This window comes from Rhincodon typus, chromosome 4, assembly GCF_021869965.1.
Source record: "Rhincodon typus isolate 14 chromosome 4, sRhiTyp1.1, whole genome shotgun sequence".
Lineage (NCBI taxonomy): Eukaryota > Metazoa > Chordata > Chondrichthyes > Orectolobiformes > Rhincodontidae > Rhincodon > Rhincodon typus.
In genome coordinates this window covers 69,452,282-69,468,498 of record NC_063335.1, presented here as the reverse complement: position 1 = coordinate 69,468,498, position 16,217 = coordinate 69,452,282, and the positions used below count along the sequence as shown (strand labels likewise).

The window sequence follows — 16,217 nt, the reverse complement described above, 5'->3', positions numbered from 1 at the left end:
TGGTGCTAGGGGGCCAAACTTTGCAGCCTGTCTTCAATGTAAGACAGCTGCAATTGAAACAGAAAAAGCAAACTGTGAACAACACCACAAAAATGTGGAAAAACACCAAGGACTATACAAACTCAACACTTGTTGCCGAAGAGCTCTTCATCATAATGGATTCCTCCAAATCCAATTTATCATAATGTATCATATACCTGATATTAACGTGATGCACAAAAAAGTGTTTTAATAATGCCTTTAAGAAAAGTATATGCCTCCAGTTAAATAAGGGTTAGTCTGCTTCTCATAGTAAGGCTGAACACATGGTCACCCAGATTGCCTTGGTAACTGTGGGTGGAATTTTTCTCTGCTGAAAAGTACCTGGGAACATGGCAGGACGGTAGGGTAATCATGTGGACTGGTGTTGGAGAAATACCCATTGCAGAGATTATGTTCATTCAATCCCTACAGTATGGAAACAGGCATTCATCCCTACAGGTCCACACCGGCTCTCCAAAGAGCATTCCACCCAAACACATCCCCATGGCTAACATACAGATCCCTGGGTCCTATGGGGCAATTTAGCATGGCTAATCCACGTAACTTGCACATCTTTGGACTGTGGGAAGAAACTGGAGCACCCGGAGGAAACCCATGCACAGATACAGGGAGAATGTGCAAACTCCACACAGACAGTCGCCCGAGGCTGGAATCAAACCCAGGTTCCTGGCACTGTGAGGCAGCAGTGCTAACCACTGAGCCACATGCCACCCAGCATGTTCTGGGTAGACATGCTCAAGCCTAACTTTCCCACTCTGTGTCAATTGACACATTCTGGCATATAGCCCACCAGCAGCCAATCAGCTGTCAGGTTTGCACAAGATCTGCAGGCTTTCTTGGAAAATTCACCAATATAAATAAGAAGCTAAAACTGGAGCAAGACCTAGTGTAGGATCTCAATACCTGCTGGTCAGTATCTATGTGTTGCATCCTTAAAAATTTCAAATTTTTATAAAAAATATATATAAACTAGTTGAATTATACAGTGGCATGTAACAACTGATCTTTAAGTTTTGCCATTGAACAAAATGTATAAGGTAAATTATCACAAATTGATTCAATTAAGTTGCATAGCTGCAGTCTAAATTGAAAGTACTGTCAAACAGACTTTTATCTCAAATTTCAACAAACTTTGCATGTATTAAAACAATTCAACAGCACTCTTGTGGCACAGTGGTAGTGCTCTGTTTCCAAGCCAGGAGGCCTGGATTCAAGTTCCACCTGGTATGGTGTAGGTGTGTAATAACGCTTCTGAACAGGTTGATTTAAAAATGTCTAAAACCATTTAAGATCAACTTGTTGGATTATAAACGATGTTAGCACTAATCCACTGAAACCAAAATGTACTGAATTTTGGAAATAATATTAATCACTTACCTTTAACTGATCTTCCTGATCGACTGATGACTTTGTCAGCATCGACAACTTTGCTTTCACTGCACTTTGAGTCCTCTCCACTTGGGAGAGCTGTTTCTTCACAGTGGCGAGCTTGGTATTATTCATCTTTACAGCTTCCTGCATTTGCCGGATTTCTTTCTTCATTTTATTTCTTTCCTGCCGACTTTAACATATGCTTTCAATTAAAAATAGATAAAGTACTGATGGCTCAACAAAAATCAAATTATTTTACATACCTTTCTTTAATGTCGTTGTTGAAGGTTTCAATATTCAATTCAAGTTCTCTGTTTGCTTTCTCCAAATCCCTAAATTCAAGTACTGTTTTTACAAGGTCTCTCTGTTGTTGTGACAATTCAGTTCTTCCAATTGTTGTCTGTATAAACATAAGATGAATAAAGTTATTTCAACTAGAAGCGATAACAAAGCATTCACCAGCAAGAAGCTCACTAAGTGAAAATAATCCATTATTCAACACATACATGAGTTACATGTAAAATAAGATATTTTCTGTATAAGAAGTACCAAGCATTGATCTGGAGCATTTCAAATTTTAACATATAAATAAGTTGCTCAATTATCAATCTTCTCTTGGGCAAAATGTGAGTCAGCTTTCCAGTCCAATAAACAGGGACAGGATGTGGCAAGAAGTAGGTTGCAATACCACAAAGAACTAAGTTTTACTGTGTGATCATCAGGAAGCCAAACATTTGGATATCTACAGATATGAGGAGAATGTTATCAGCAGCAAAGTCTGCAGTCAACTGTGATGCACCTTTTAGGAAGAGGCTTTAGTTTATTTACAGAGAGCCGGAGTCAGGATATCATCTGGAACAAAGAATTGCCAGTGAGTGGGTAACTTCTTTAATGGAGATTAAAATAGTAGAAGAAACATTTTGAAAGAAACAATATAAAAGCTAATAACATCAAACACAACATGAGTTTCTGCCTGTAACTTCTTAAACTGTCAATTCCCAATATTGGTTGAATTACTGGACCAAAACAAAGCAAAGTCAAATGATAATTCCTAAGAAACCAATAAGGTAGAGGAAAAATTGGTGTGTGTTGGAAGTGTTAAAAGATAAAAACAAATTAAAATAAGAGAAAGTATATTCTTTTTTTCCATTCCTCACTAGTATTGCCTGCTCTGGAGGCATCCATTTAAATGGAGTGAGGATAATTGGAGTTTACAATGAGCAGGTCATCTGGTCTACTAGATCACAACTTTTCTTTGCATTGCACAGTTACGAGATTAAAATGTCCCAATGTCTCAAGGCATCTCACAAGAGCATTATCACAAATTTTGACAGCAAGCCACAAACGTTGATATTAGGACAGACAGAAGTATATTTTAAGAAAGATGCAGAGTTGTAAGAACATCAGAAGAAACAGACAAATAGGATTAAGGCCTTCAATCTGGTTCAATCTTCGTGCTTGATGAGTATCGTATCTTCATCTATTGGCTATAACCATAACACTTAACAGTTGACTGACAAAAGCAGTTTTCATAAATTTAACTGATCTAATCTCAACAAATGTTAGGAATACAAAGTTATAAATTTCCACTGTGTGAAGAATTGCTTCCCGCCATCATTCCAACAATTTAGTGCAAATTAAATGTGTCCCTTATCCTGGAACTCAAACAGTAGACAACATAGTTCTCTCTACTTATATTGTTAAATCTTAAGCATCTTAAACAACTCAATTAGACAGTCACTTATTCTTCTGTATTCAAAGAAATACATGCCTAATGTAGGCAACATATCCTCACAATTTAACGCTCTTATATCACTTAACCCTCTTATATCACTCTAGTGAATTTGTGATGCACCCTCTTCAAGGCTAACATATCCTTCCTAAGAAACAATACCCAGAATGAATGCAGTACTCCAACTGGAGGTTTATCATAGCTCTAATACCTTCCTATTTCCAGTCCCTTGTGAAAAAATGTCAACATAGTTTTTCTATTTATTTTTACACGCATCATTCGCTTTCTGAACATGAAGTTTTAAATTCCTGAATCCCATGGCAAATAAAAAATATAGTTAACTTGATCAAAATGAAAATGTCAATTACAAGATTTTCTTGAATTAAATAAACAGAAATTTCATTATCTGCTCACACTGAGAAAAAAGTACAAAATATGACATCAAACACAGGTAATAAATTTAAAAAGGAGAAAGTACATAACTCCTAAGAAATTAATAAGGTAGAGGAAAAATTGGTGTGTGTTGGAAGTGTTAAAAGACAAAAAAAGATAGAAAGAATAAAGCCTATGCAGTTTAAAAAACATTAGTGTCTTTGAGGTATCCTATGTTTAACCTGACACCACAGTTGTTTACTTGCTGATGGGCATTTTTAATGGTGACAAACTTTGAAGATATCTTTGAGTTGTCAGTAAATTGTTGTTTCCTCAATTTGCTTTTTCACTGGTTGTCTGAGATGAAACAGTGAGAGGCTAAGGAACTTCTAGTTCTGGTTATTACTAATTCATGCTTCCTTTGCATGCGCTGCTCTACCTGTCACACCACGGCACAAATTTTATTGAGAGGTGGTAACCTTGCATATCCCATCTTTCACCAAACTCCAGCTGAGAAGCTGGGGCCAGCTCCAATAAAATAGTCTATTGTTCGCTGTTGCCAGTTATGCCACTAGAAGTAGCCAATGCTGGATGACAAAGTCACCAGTGCCTAGGAACCTTGGAGCCAAAGACGTAGGTGAGATCGTGGTTTTGCTGGGGCAGGATGGCAGGTCCCAGTGTGAAGCCAGATTCAAAAGGGTAGTTTAAACAAGCCAGTGGCAAACCTTGTGGGGTGTGGCGTCTGTTGCTGATAGGCTTCCTGTCCAGGAGGAAATCCTTCAACCTAGAAATAGGAAACCAGATGCTACATGATGTTGATACCTCCTGCTGCTGGTAAAATACCTGCAGCACCAGGAAGAATCCCTTATTTGGCAATTAGTTCAATAGAAGATGCACCATCTATCACCTTCCCTGTCACTGGTAAAATACCAGTGGAGGTAGCAGGGGCAAATAGTTACTCAATTTTACAGATTCCTAGACCACTCCCACACGTGTCAACTTATATCACCTTAAAAAGTATACTTTTAAGATCAGAACCTGATTTTCCAGTTTGCAAGTGCTTCCTCTGGTGGTTAATCTATCCAAATAAAACCTCTATATGATTTAAATAGTTGACCAGACTACTGCTCCCTAATGACCAACTGTCCTGGCCCTTTCAGGTTTCTGATGATTATAGTGGGAAGTGTGTCACTCAAGTGATGCTCAGACTTGCCTTTGGGATGTAAACAATGGTGGTACATGTTATCTTGGATTATTATTGCCAAGCAATTTTCCCACCTCAAACTAGTTTTAACAAGACTCACAAAAGTTCAACCCTCAACTAGAAAAATGGACTTTTCTTGTTTTCCAAGACCTTCATAAAAGTGAACGGTCTCAGTCTTATCTTGACAGGCCCAGATACTGAATTCCTTTGTTAACCATTTGCAGGTGGGTGAACTTGTCTTCAAAAACATTTGTTTTCAACCCTTGTTCATTTTTGATCATTGTTGTTTCCCTTCCCTTCTTCAATCATCTCTCTAAGTACCGTCTACAATTGAGTATATAAATCGAATCATTGCAAATACTAAGAATTATTGGATTCTAGGACCAAAACCTATGAGAACTAATAACCAAGAAATATATTAATAAGAAAATGAGTTAATCTTAAATTCTAAAATCACTATTTCTTCCCTGTTGTTGGAGCTCCTTTCTTAACAGAACATTGGTGTACCTACACCCTAAGGACTACAGAGGTTCAAGAAGGTAACTCACCACCACCTTTTCAAAGACAGTTATGGATAGGCAATAAATGCTGGCCCAGTCACTGACACTCACATTCCATGGATAAATAGAGGAAAAAGACTAACTGAAAGTAACTCTGGTAAACTATTTGCTCAAGGTCTGAAACGGCAGAGAGGCATAAATTGGACAAGCACTTATAGCAAAAGCTCATTTATGTTACAGTCATAACAACATAGAAAGAGGTCTTGTGGAGCAATTCAGCCTGTTCTATTTCACTAATCTAACCACTGAACTCTCCAAATTTATTTCTCTCAGATGTATTCCCAATTTTTAAAATTTATTGATCGTCTTTGCTTACACCACTCTTGTAGACAGGGTTCCAAGTTCATACCACTCATTGCATAAAACATTATTCTTTACATTTATTTATAACTCTTGTCCAAAAGTCTTAAATTTGTGTCAGCTATTCCTTGTACTATCAGCTAATAGAACAGTTTTACTTTGCCCATCATGACATAATCTTGTATACCTGCAACAATTTTCGTTTTAATTTTGCTCCGAGGAGAGAAAAGCCACCTTCAAAATGACTGGTTTATTAGGAACAAAACTCATTCTTAAGTCAAGTGGCAAACATTAGTTAACAAGTAAGCTATAATCCAGAATTAAAATTATATCCTCTTACTTTCACACAGATACAACACAAAAAAACAAGCCTTTGCCAATTTTTTGACTTTAAGAAAATAAAACAAAAAGTTGGGGGGAGTGAAATGGCTGCTAAATGGGAAAGACATCAAACAGATATAGCAATTTGAAATTGGGCATCCATGAGACCCCATGGGCCATCTGCAGCAGAATTGTATGTGACGTCAAGCCTTGTTCAATGAAAAGTGAAGGAGGAAATGTCCGGAGCAGAAGCAGACTTACCCAAAATGAAGCGACAATACAGGACAACCTGCATGACAAACAACACAAGCAGTATGTTGTATGCAAGAGACAGGGCTAAGCAATCCCACAACCAACAGATCAGATCTAAGCTCTGCAGTCCTGCCATATACATTCACAGAGTGGTAGACAATTAAATGGCCAGCAGGGGAGGAGGAGACACCACAAATATTCCCATCCTCAACAATGAAAGAGCTGAACACTCGTGTTATGATACTATCTCAACAAATGTTATTACTTTGTTTCTATCTCCACTATTTAATGCCTGCAGTAAAAGGATGTCAATATGTTATGAGTGACTTTAATCAACATGTCTACTGAAAAAATTAGACTGACTATAGTAACCTGGATGAGGAGCTCATAAAATGCTCTCAAGATAGTTTCTTAGAGCAGTATGTATTGGAACTGATTGAAGAGGTTGTATTAGATTAGATTTTGTGTAATGTGACAAGATTAATTCATGACCTCACAGTTAAGCTACCCCTACATAGTGGCAACCAGAATATGATTAGATTTTACATCCACTTTGAAAGGGAGAAGATTGTAGGTTATGAATAGATTTTAAACTTAAATAAGAGCACCTAATATGGCCATAAAAACTGAGCTAGCTTACGTGAATTACCATACTAGGCCAGCTGATGAGAGACAGAGAGACAGTGGAAGATATTTGACGGGATATTTCAGAATCCTCAGAATAAGTATATTCTTGCTTTAATAAAAACTTATAAAGGGAGGACCCAAAATCCGTGTTTAACTAAAAAAGTTAGGGCAAGCATTAAGCGTATGCCAATAGCATATGATTGTACAAAGACAGGTGATTGGTCAGAATACAAAGAAAAACAGAGAATGACCAAAGGTCAATCAGGAGGAAGAATTTAGAGTATGAGCGGAAGGTAGCTAGGAATATAAAAACAGAGAGTCAGAGTTTCTGCAAGTATTTCAAGTGAAAATGGGATGTTGGTAGTAGACAACAAGGAAGTGGCAGATGAAATTAACAGAAATTTGGTTTCAGCCTTCACTATAGAGAATACAAAAATCATTCTAGTATTAGCTATAAATCAAGAGGTGGAAAAGAGCAAGGAACTTTGTGAAATTACAATCATGAAGGAAGTAGCAGGAAGGAAAACTAATGGAGCTATGGGCTGACAAGTCTCTGTTGTCAACAAGGTGTAGAGCTGGATGAACACAGCAGGCCAAGCAGCATCAGAGGAGCAGGAAAGCTGACGTTCCGGGTCTAGACACTTCTTCAGAAATGGGGGAGGGGAAGGGGATTCTGAAATAAATAGGGAGAAAGGGGGAGGCGGATAGAAGATGGATAAAGGAGAAGATAGGTGGAGAGGAGACAGACAGATCAAGGAGGCGGGGCTGGAGCCAGTAAAGGTGAGTGTAGGTGGGAAGTTAGGGAGGGGATAGGTCGGTCCAGCGAGGACGGACAGGTCAAGAAGGCGGGATGAGGCTAGAAGGTAGGAGATAGGGGTGGGACTTGAGGTGGGAGGAATGGATAGGTGGGAGGACAGGTTAGGGAGGCAGTACGAGCTGGGCTGGTTTTGGGATGCGGTCGGGGGAGGAGAGATTTTGAAGCTTGTGAAGTCCACATGGGAACCCTGCAGCCCAATGATATCAAAGGGAAATATGAGATGCTGTTCGTGCAACCTTCGGGTGCCATCGTTGTGGCACTGCAGGAGGCCCAGGATGGACATGTCATCCAAGGAGTGGGAAGGGGAGTTGAAGTGGTTCACGACTGGGAGATGCAGTTCTTTGGTGCCAACCGAGCGTAGGTGTTCGTCAAAGTGGTCCCCAAGTCTCCGCTTGGTTTCCCCTATGTAGAGGAGGCCGGAGGGACCACTCTCTCCTTGACTCCCTTGTCCGCTCCACACTCCCCACCAGCCCCACCAGCCCCACCACCCACGGCACTTTTCCCTGCAACCGCAGAAAGTGCTACATCTGCCCCTACACCTCCCCCCTCACCCCCATCCCAGGCCCTAAGAAGACCTTCCACATCAAGCAGATGTTCACTTGCACATCTGCGAATGTGGTATACTGTATCTGCTGTTCCAGTCCCTCCAGCCTCCTCTACATAGGGGAAACCAAGCGGAGACTTGGGGACCGCTTTGAGGAACACCTACGCTTGGTTGGCACTAAACAACTGCACCTCCCAGTCGCGAACCACTTCAACTCCCCTTCCCACTCCTTGGACGATATGTCCATCCTGGGCCTCCTGCAGTGCCACAACGATGGCACCCAAAGGTTGCACGAACAGCATCTCATATTTCGCTTGGGAACCCTGCAGCCCAATGGTATCAATGTAGAGTTCACAAGCTTCAAAATCTCCCCTCCCCCGACCGCATCCCAAAACCAGCCCAGCTCGTACCCGCCTCCCTAACCTGTCCTTCCTCCCACCTATCCCCTCCTCCCACCTCAAGCCCCACCCCCATCTCCTACCTACTAGCCTCATCCTGCCTCCTTGACCTGTCCGTCCTCCCTGGACCGACCTATCCCTTCCCTAACTTCCCACCTACACTCACCTATACTGGCTCCAACCCCACCTTCTTGACCTGTCTGTCTCCTCTCCACCTATCTTCTCCTTTATCCATCTTCTATCCGCCTCCCCCTTCCTCCCTATTTATTTCAGAATCCCCTTCCCCTCCCCCATTTCTGAAGAAGGGTCTAGACCCAAAATGTCAGCTTTCCTGCTCCTCTGATGCTGCTTGGCCTGCTGTGTTCATCCAGCTCTACACCTTGTTATCTCAGATTCTCCAGCATCGGCAGTTACCACTATCTCTGCAACAAGTCTCTGTTGTCAGTGGTTTTTATCCTAGGTCTATAAGACACAAATTCTAGCTAGTTAGCCACATTTTAATTTTCCAGAGTTCCCTCGATTCAGGAAAGGTTCAATTGAATTAGAAAGTGAAAAATAAAACTCAATTCAAAAAGATGGGGAGGCAGAAACCAAGAATCTGTAGGCCGGTTAACTTGATGTCTGTCTCGAGGAAGATATAAGAACCAATCATTAAAGATATTACAGCTGTGCACTCAGAAAAACTCAAGGTAATTACAAAGAGTCAGTATCGTCAAAGAGGGAAAGCATGTTCAATCAATATATTGGCGCTCTTTTAAGGAGGATCAGGTACTTGAATATAGAGGAGCCTGCATACATACCAGACTTGAATTTCCAGATGGCATTTGGTAAGGTGCTACCTCAAAAGGTTATTGCAGAAAATGAAAGCTCATAGTGTAGAAAGGAATATATTGACATGGATAAAAGACAGGCTAGCTGAACGTAAGCAGAGAGTAAGCATAAACTAGTTTTTGTCTAATTGGCAGGATATGATGAGTGGGGTTTCTCGGGAGTCTGCTGAAGACTCAACATTTAGCAATTTGCATCAATGTTTTAGATGTGTAGAACAAAGGAATGTTCATTAAATTTGCAGATGACACCAAAATAAGAAGAAGACGACATAAGGAAGTTGCAAATAATTGGGACAGGTTGAGCTGGTTCGCAAAATCTGGCAAATGGAAGTTTATTGTGGAAAAATGCAAAGTTATTCACTGTAGCAGGAAGAATAAAAAGCCAGGGTATTACTTAAACGGAGAAATATTGCAGAATTCCAAGACGCAGAGGGATTTAGGTGTTCTAGTGCAAGGGTCACAAATTATTAATATGCAGGTACAGCATGCAATCAAGAAGGCTAATAGACAGCATTATTTATTACAGATGGAATTGAACATCAAGGTAAGAATGTTATGTTTCACTTATACAGGAGATTGGTGAGACATAACTTGAATTTGGGTACAGTTTTGATATCTTTATTTAAGGAAGGTTTTAAAGGTTTTACAGGTGGTTCAGAGGAGGCTCACTAGATTGATACTTAAAAGATTTGGGTTGTCTCACGAGGAATAGGTTAGATAGGCTGGGGTTGTTTCCACTGGAGTTTAGAAGAATGAGGGGTGATTTGACTGCAGTGTATGAGTGGACATGGAAAAATGTTTCCTCTTCTGTGTCAATTCTGAACTAGGGGCATTGTTTTCAAATTAGAATCAATTTTCAGGACATAAACAAGGAGAAATATTTCTTCTGAAAGGTTTGTGTGACTTTGAAACTCTGCCACAGAAGGCAGTAGAAGTGGTTGAATAGTTTTATAATAGAGATAGATAGATTTTTGTTAGACAAGGTATCAATTGGGTACCAGGAATAGATGGAAACGTGATGTTTGAATTATAAACAGATCTGAAATGTTTTTATTGAATAGTAGAGTTGGCTATAGGGGCCAAATGGTCTACTTCTGTTCCTATTTTGAATGTTCACATGTTCATATTGCACAAGGGTTGAGAATCATTCATGTGTCCTCATATACTAAAGCAATCCATGTCTGTTTGTAACAAGCCTTGGACAAGATCAAAACTTGGGTTGAAAAGTGGCAAGTAGTAACTGTTATGCCACACAAGCACCAGACAATGATCAATTCCAGTAAGAGAGAATCATATTAAACTATGTTCCTTAAATATTAGATATTACCATTGTTGAATTCCTTAATATCAATATCCCGGGGGTTAACAATGACCAAAAATGAACTAAACGAGCCATAAAAAAACACTGTAGCTACAAGAGCTGGTCAGGGGCTAGGAATTCTGCAAGTAACTCACCTTCTGGCTGTCCAGTGCATGATATAAGACCATAAGACATAGAAGCACAAAGAAGCCATTCAGCCTATCAGGTTTGCTCTGCCTTTCAATCAGGTTACGGATGATCTGATGAAGCTCAACCCCACTTTCCTGCCTTTTCTCCATCACCTTTGATTCTCTTACTGAACAAAAAACTGTATCTCAGCCTTGAATCTATTTAATGACCCCACCTCAACAGCCCTCTAAAGTAATAATCCCAAAGATTCACAACCCTTTAAGGGAAGAAGTTTCTCCTCATCTCTGTTTTAAATGTGTGACCTGTTATTTTGAGATTCTGCCCTCAAGTTTGAGACTCTCCCATGGGGCATATAAACCTCTCAGCACATACCCTGTGAAGCCCATTAAGAATTCTGTATGCCTTAATAAGGTCATCTCTCATTCTTCAAAATTCCAACAAGTACAAAACCAATTTACTCAACCTGTCTTCATAAGACACCTAAATCCCGTCTCATCTGAGAGGAAATAAAGGGTTAAACTCACACTTTTCAGTGGTGCCGTAAATCGGATCAGCATTTAACTCTGTGAAAGTGGACCATAATTTGAGTATTTATTTTCCTATGCTTGTGCTCACTGGTCATTTTTCTTGCTGGAGACCCAATAGGGCAAATCCAAACTTTGGATCTGGGACTCAGGATGCTTTAAAAGGCCTGGCAGCACATCAGTACCCGGGTCATGTACCTGAGAGATGTTTAGTGTGCCAGGCCAAGTCGCACTTGGACCCGATGGTACCTGGGTCAGGGATCCAAGGGAGGATAAAGACATTTTAATTTCAAATTGGCAACATTTGCCAAAGTGATTAGTCTGTTTAAAAGATTAAGTGTAGTGAAGTTGGTTGGTATGTTGTAAGCTGAACATTAATTGCATTATTACCACGTTAGGTAAACAGTGAAAGCAGTAAAACTTACAATCTAAATATTTCATCTTATATTGTGCTGAAGAATTTTCAAAATTGCTTGCTACTTGTCGGCTATATAATAGATTTAATGATAACACCAATCAAGTAATTTATTAGCTAGAAAGTAAATGTTAAATCTCGAAACAAGTGTCCCAGATCAGGAGGTTCTTTAGAAGTAGATCATTCTCTGTTGGATTGTAGGATGTTAGAATTAAAAGGGAAATTCTTCAAATGGCAGGTACTTGGAATGGCCTAGATGAATGGAGACAAATTCCGATATCATTACTGTGTATTATATCTGGTGTTTCTGGAATGTAAAACATTGAATGCAAAACAACTTGTACCTCTCATTCCCACAAGTAAAGGATAAGCATACATTGGAAGAAAGTGTTCAGAAGGTATATGAGAGAGGACTAGCTGGTTTTTGTCTTTTATTAGGGGAAGAAATCTTTTCCTTTTCCTGTGAATTTCTCACTGAATTAAGTGTTAACTCCCTGGTCCTCTATTTTTGTTCCCTGGTTATTAAATATCAATTTATATGTCTTTGAATTATGCATGGAATTTTAAACATGTGTTAATTTCCATTTGATTCCTTTCCTTTCTACTGGAGCTCAAGATCTGGAGATAGATACATTTGCACTTTCAGTTAAATCTTTATAGTAGTTCATATTTTGAGGGTGCATGGACATATGAAGTGTGGAAGTGATTGCTGTGTGTGCCTGTACAAGTTTTAAAATGTCTGGGTTTAATATTCAGTGTTGTGATTTTATCATGTTATTATGAATCCCCCAGAAAAAGAAGATAGTTGCAGTGGAATGCAAATTGATTAAAGGATTGTGAGGTGGTCGCATTCTGTCTTTTTAAGGAGCTATCAATGGTCAGAAAAAAATGCAATGAAATTTTCATTTGGAGTCAGATTGTCAAAGGTTTTCTTGTGAGAATTTACCTCTTAGGTTTTAATTACACTCGTATAAAGGTCAATTAAAGAAAGAAAAATTATGACAAATGGTATAATTTATTTCCTCATTTTCTTAAAATGCTGCACTATGTTGTGTATTTAGTTTAAGGGAAGAGATACAGATAAATGGTTAACTTCAGAATTTATATGGTTCAAAGGTCGTGCCCATTTAATGGTGTTGCTGAACACAGAGAGGGTCATAGCTCCTTGAAAGTGGAGTCGCATGTAGATAGGATTGTGAAGAAGGTGATTAGAATGTTTTCCTTTATTGGTCAGTGCATTGAATATAGGAGTTGGGAGGTCATGCTGCAGCTGTACAGGGCATTGGTTTGACCACAACTGGAATACTGCATGCATTTCTGGTCTCCCTCCTTTAGGAAGGATGTTGTGAAACTTGAAAGGGTTTACAACAGACTTACGAGGATGTTGCCTGGGTTGGAGGGTTTGAGCTATAGGGCCAGGCTGAGGGGCATAGATAGGGTAAATCAACAAAGTCTTTTCCCTGGGGTGGGGGAGTCCAAAACTAGAGGGCATAGGTTTAAGGTGAGAGGAGAATGATTTAAGAGGGATCTAAGAAGCAACTTTTTCATGCAGAGGGTTGTGCGTGTATGGAATGAGCTGGTAGAGAAAATGGTGGAAGCTGGTACAATTACAGCATTTAAAAGGTATCTGGATAGGTATATGACTTGGAAGGCTTTAGAGAGATATGGGCCAAATGCTGGCAAATGAGACTAGTTTTATTTAGGATATCTGGTCAGCATTGACAAGTTGGACCAAAGGATCTGCTTCTGTGCTGTATTTCTCTATGATGCTCATTGTGAAGTTTGGAATTTCATTTTCTGGCCAGAATGAAATTCCGACTAGTATTTTAACATGTAGGTGAACAGTCGATAAGAAGATTTGCTCACATTAAAGGCGTATTGGTGTGGGTTGGCTCTATAGAGAAAGAAGGAAAATCAGAATTTTGAAAGATACGAAGAGTAATTCTCTTTGAACAAAACTATCTGAAGCATGTTCTGAAATCTGAGAAAGCTGATTTCAAAGAAGTTTAAACTAAAAGTATAAACTACATTAGCTTTACGTTCGTTCTAAAAAGTGTACACATGGCTCTCATCGCTATACAGGAGGAAGATGGGTGATGACATCATTTTTGTTTTAAGACTTCTCCCCAGCACCCCCCCGTCCCCCACCACCCCCACCACCCCCAAACCATCTTGCCCTTTAAAACAGTAGAAGATTGACTTCAAAACTTTGGGAACTTATGGTGCCCAATAAGTTGTACATTTGGGGTTTTTGACTTGTCAGATGTTTGGCAGGATCGATGGATTTTGTTTTTGTTTTACAGATATGGCAAGGCAGCTTTAAGAACTCCTGATTTTGTCTGCAGACTCCAATAGCACAGCACAGCACTGGACTGAAGACATTGTGCCCCTTAAAAAAGGGAATCATTTTTAACCCACCTAAGCCATTTGTTAACAATATGTCTGAGAACAGGAAGCTTACTTAAGTTTGAGGAAGCAAGGATCGGACACGGCTCTGGAGGGTTACAAGGTAGCCAGGAAGGAACTGAAGAATGGACTTAGGAGAGCTTACTGACTTCTGTGGTGGGCAAATTAATGGAGAGGATTCCGAGAGATAGTATTTATGATTATTTGGAAAAGCATAGTTTGATTAGACATTGTTAGCATGGCTTTGAGAGGGGCAGGTCATTCCTCACAAGCCCTATTGAATTCATTGAGGATGTGACAAAACACATTGATGAAGCTAGAGCAGTGGATGTAATGTATATGGATTTTAGCAAGGCGTTTGATAAGGTTCCCCATGGTAGGCTTATTCAGAAAGTAAGGAGACATGGGATTTAGGGAAATTTGGCTGTCTGGATACAGAATTGGCTGTCCAATAGAAGACAGAGGGTGGTAGTGGTTGAAAAGTATTCAGCCTGGAGCTTGGTGACCACTGGTGTTCCGCAGGGATCTGTTCTGGGACATCTGCTCTTTATGATCTTTATAGATGACTTGGATGAGGAAGTGGAAGGGTTGGTTAGTACGTTTGCCAATGACACAAAGGTTGGTGGAGTTGTGGATAGTGTGGAGGGCTGTTGTAGGTTGCAATGGGACATTGACTGGATGCAGAGCTGGACAAAGAAGTGGCAGATGGAATTCAACCCGGAAAAGTGTGAAGTGATTCATTTTGGAAGGTCGAATTTGAATGCAGAATACAGGGTTAATGGCAGGATTCTTGGCAGTGTGGAGGAACAGAGGCATCTTGGTGTCCACATCCATTGATCCCTCAAAGTTGCCACCCAGGTTGATAGGGGTTGTTAAGAAGATATATGGTGTGTTGGCTTTCATTGGCAGGGGGATTGAGTTTAAGAGCCACAAGGTTACGCTGCAGCTTTATAAAATCCTGATTAGACCGCACTTGGAATGTTGTGTTCAGTTCTGGTTGCCTCATTAGAGGAAGGATGTGGAAGATTTAGAGAGGGTGCAGAGGTGATTTACCAGGATGCTGCCTGGACTGGAGTGCAGGTCTTATGAAGAAAGGTTGAGGAAGCTAGGGCTTTTCTCATTGGAGCGAAGAAGAATGAGAAGTGGCTTGACAGAGGTGTACAAGATGATGAGAGGCATAGATAGAGTGGAAAGCCAGAGATTTTTTTCCCAGGGCAGAAATGGCTATCATGAGAGGGTGTAATTTTAAGGTGATTGGAGGAAGGTATGGGGAGATGTCAGAGGTAGGTTCTTTACACAGAGAGTGGTGGGTGCGTGGAATGCACAGCCAGTGTTGGTAGTAGAGTCAGATACATTACGGACATTTAAGCATGGATGATAGTAAAATGAAGGGTATGCAGGTTAGTTTAATCTAAGAGTAGGATAAAAGGTCGGCACAACATTGTAGGCTGAAGGGTCTGTACTGTGCTGTACTGTTCTATGTTCTAACTGAAAGTACTAAATATATTAAGCACAAGACATTTCAAAGCCACTAAGCCTGGACACACAAAAGGTAATAATAAGGGATTATAGTAAGGCTCACATAGGTTGGCTTTCTAAAATATTTAAAGGTTTTGAAATTCAATTGAAATTTAAAGGGATCCGGGAAAGAACAGTAAAACGTATGCACATAGTCTCAGCGGTTTCAACGCACGGACTCAGTGGTTTCAATGCACAGAAGGAAACTTATTACTCTCTTTTGAAGAAGTAAATGAAATTTGAATTTGATACATTTTAAAAGATATATAAAATATATCCAGAGTAATTTATTAAGTAAAACAAAATAAGATACCCAAGAGAAGGAGCAAACAAAGTATATTAATGCCTGGAATCAAACAAAAATGTTTGCTTATTGTTTTATTGAAACCATGAGACTGTAAAATTTCTTCAGGACTCATGAATGAGATAGGATAGCTAACCAGCTGAAAGTGTAAAATTGGATGAGAGGAAGCGATTAAGGCTGGAGGGCGGTGACAAAAGAAGCATGGCATCAACAAGATTGGATTCAGTAGA

The 16,217-nt window shown here is 39.8% G+C and overlaps 1 protein-coding gene across 1 annotated transcript in view; it reads right to left on the bottom strand.

The window, feature by feature from the left end:
* The window catches only part of LOC109931136 (coiled-coil domain-containing protein 178), a 332,555-nt gene that overhangs the window by 224,882 nt on the left and 91,456 nt on the right, over window positions 1-16,217 (bottom strand). Inside the window, exons 11-12 of the mRNA XM_048596128.1 lie at window positions 1,677-1,813; window positions 1,420-1,603 (exon numbers count right to left, since the gene is read on the bottom strand). Coding sequence (XP_048452085.1) covers window positions 1,420-1,603; window positions 1,677-1,813 — 321 coding nt within the window. The remainder of the gene's footprint in view (window positions 1-1,419; window positions 1,604-1,676; window positions 1,814-16,217) is intronic.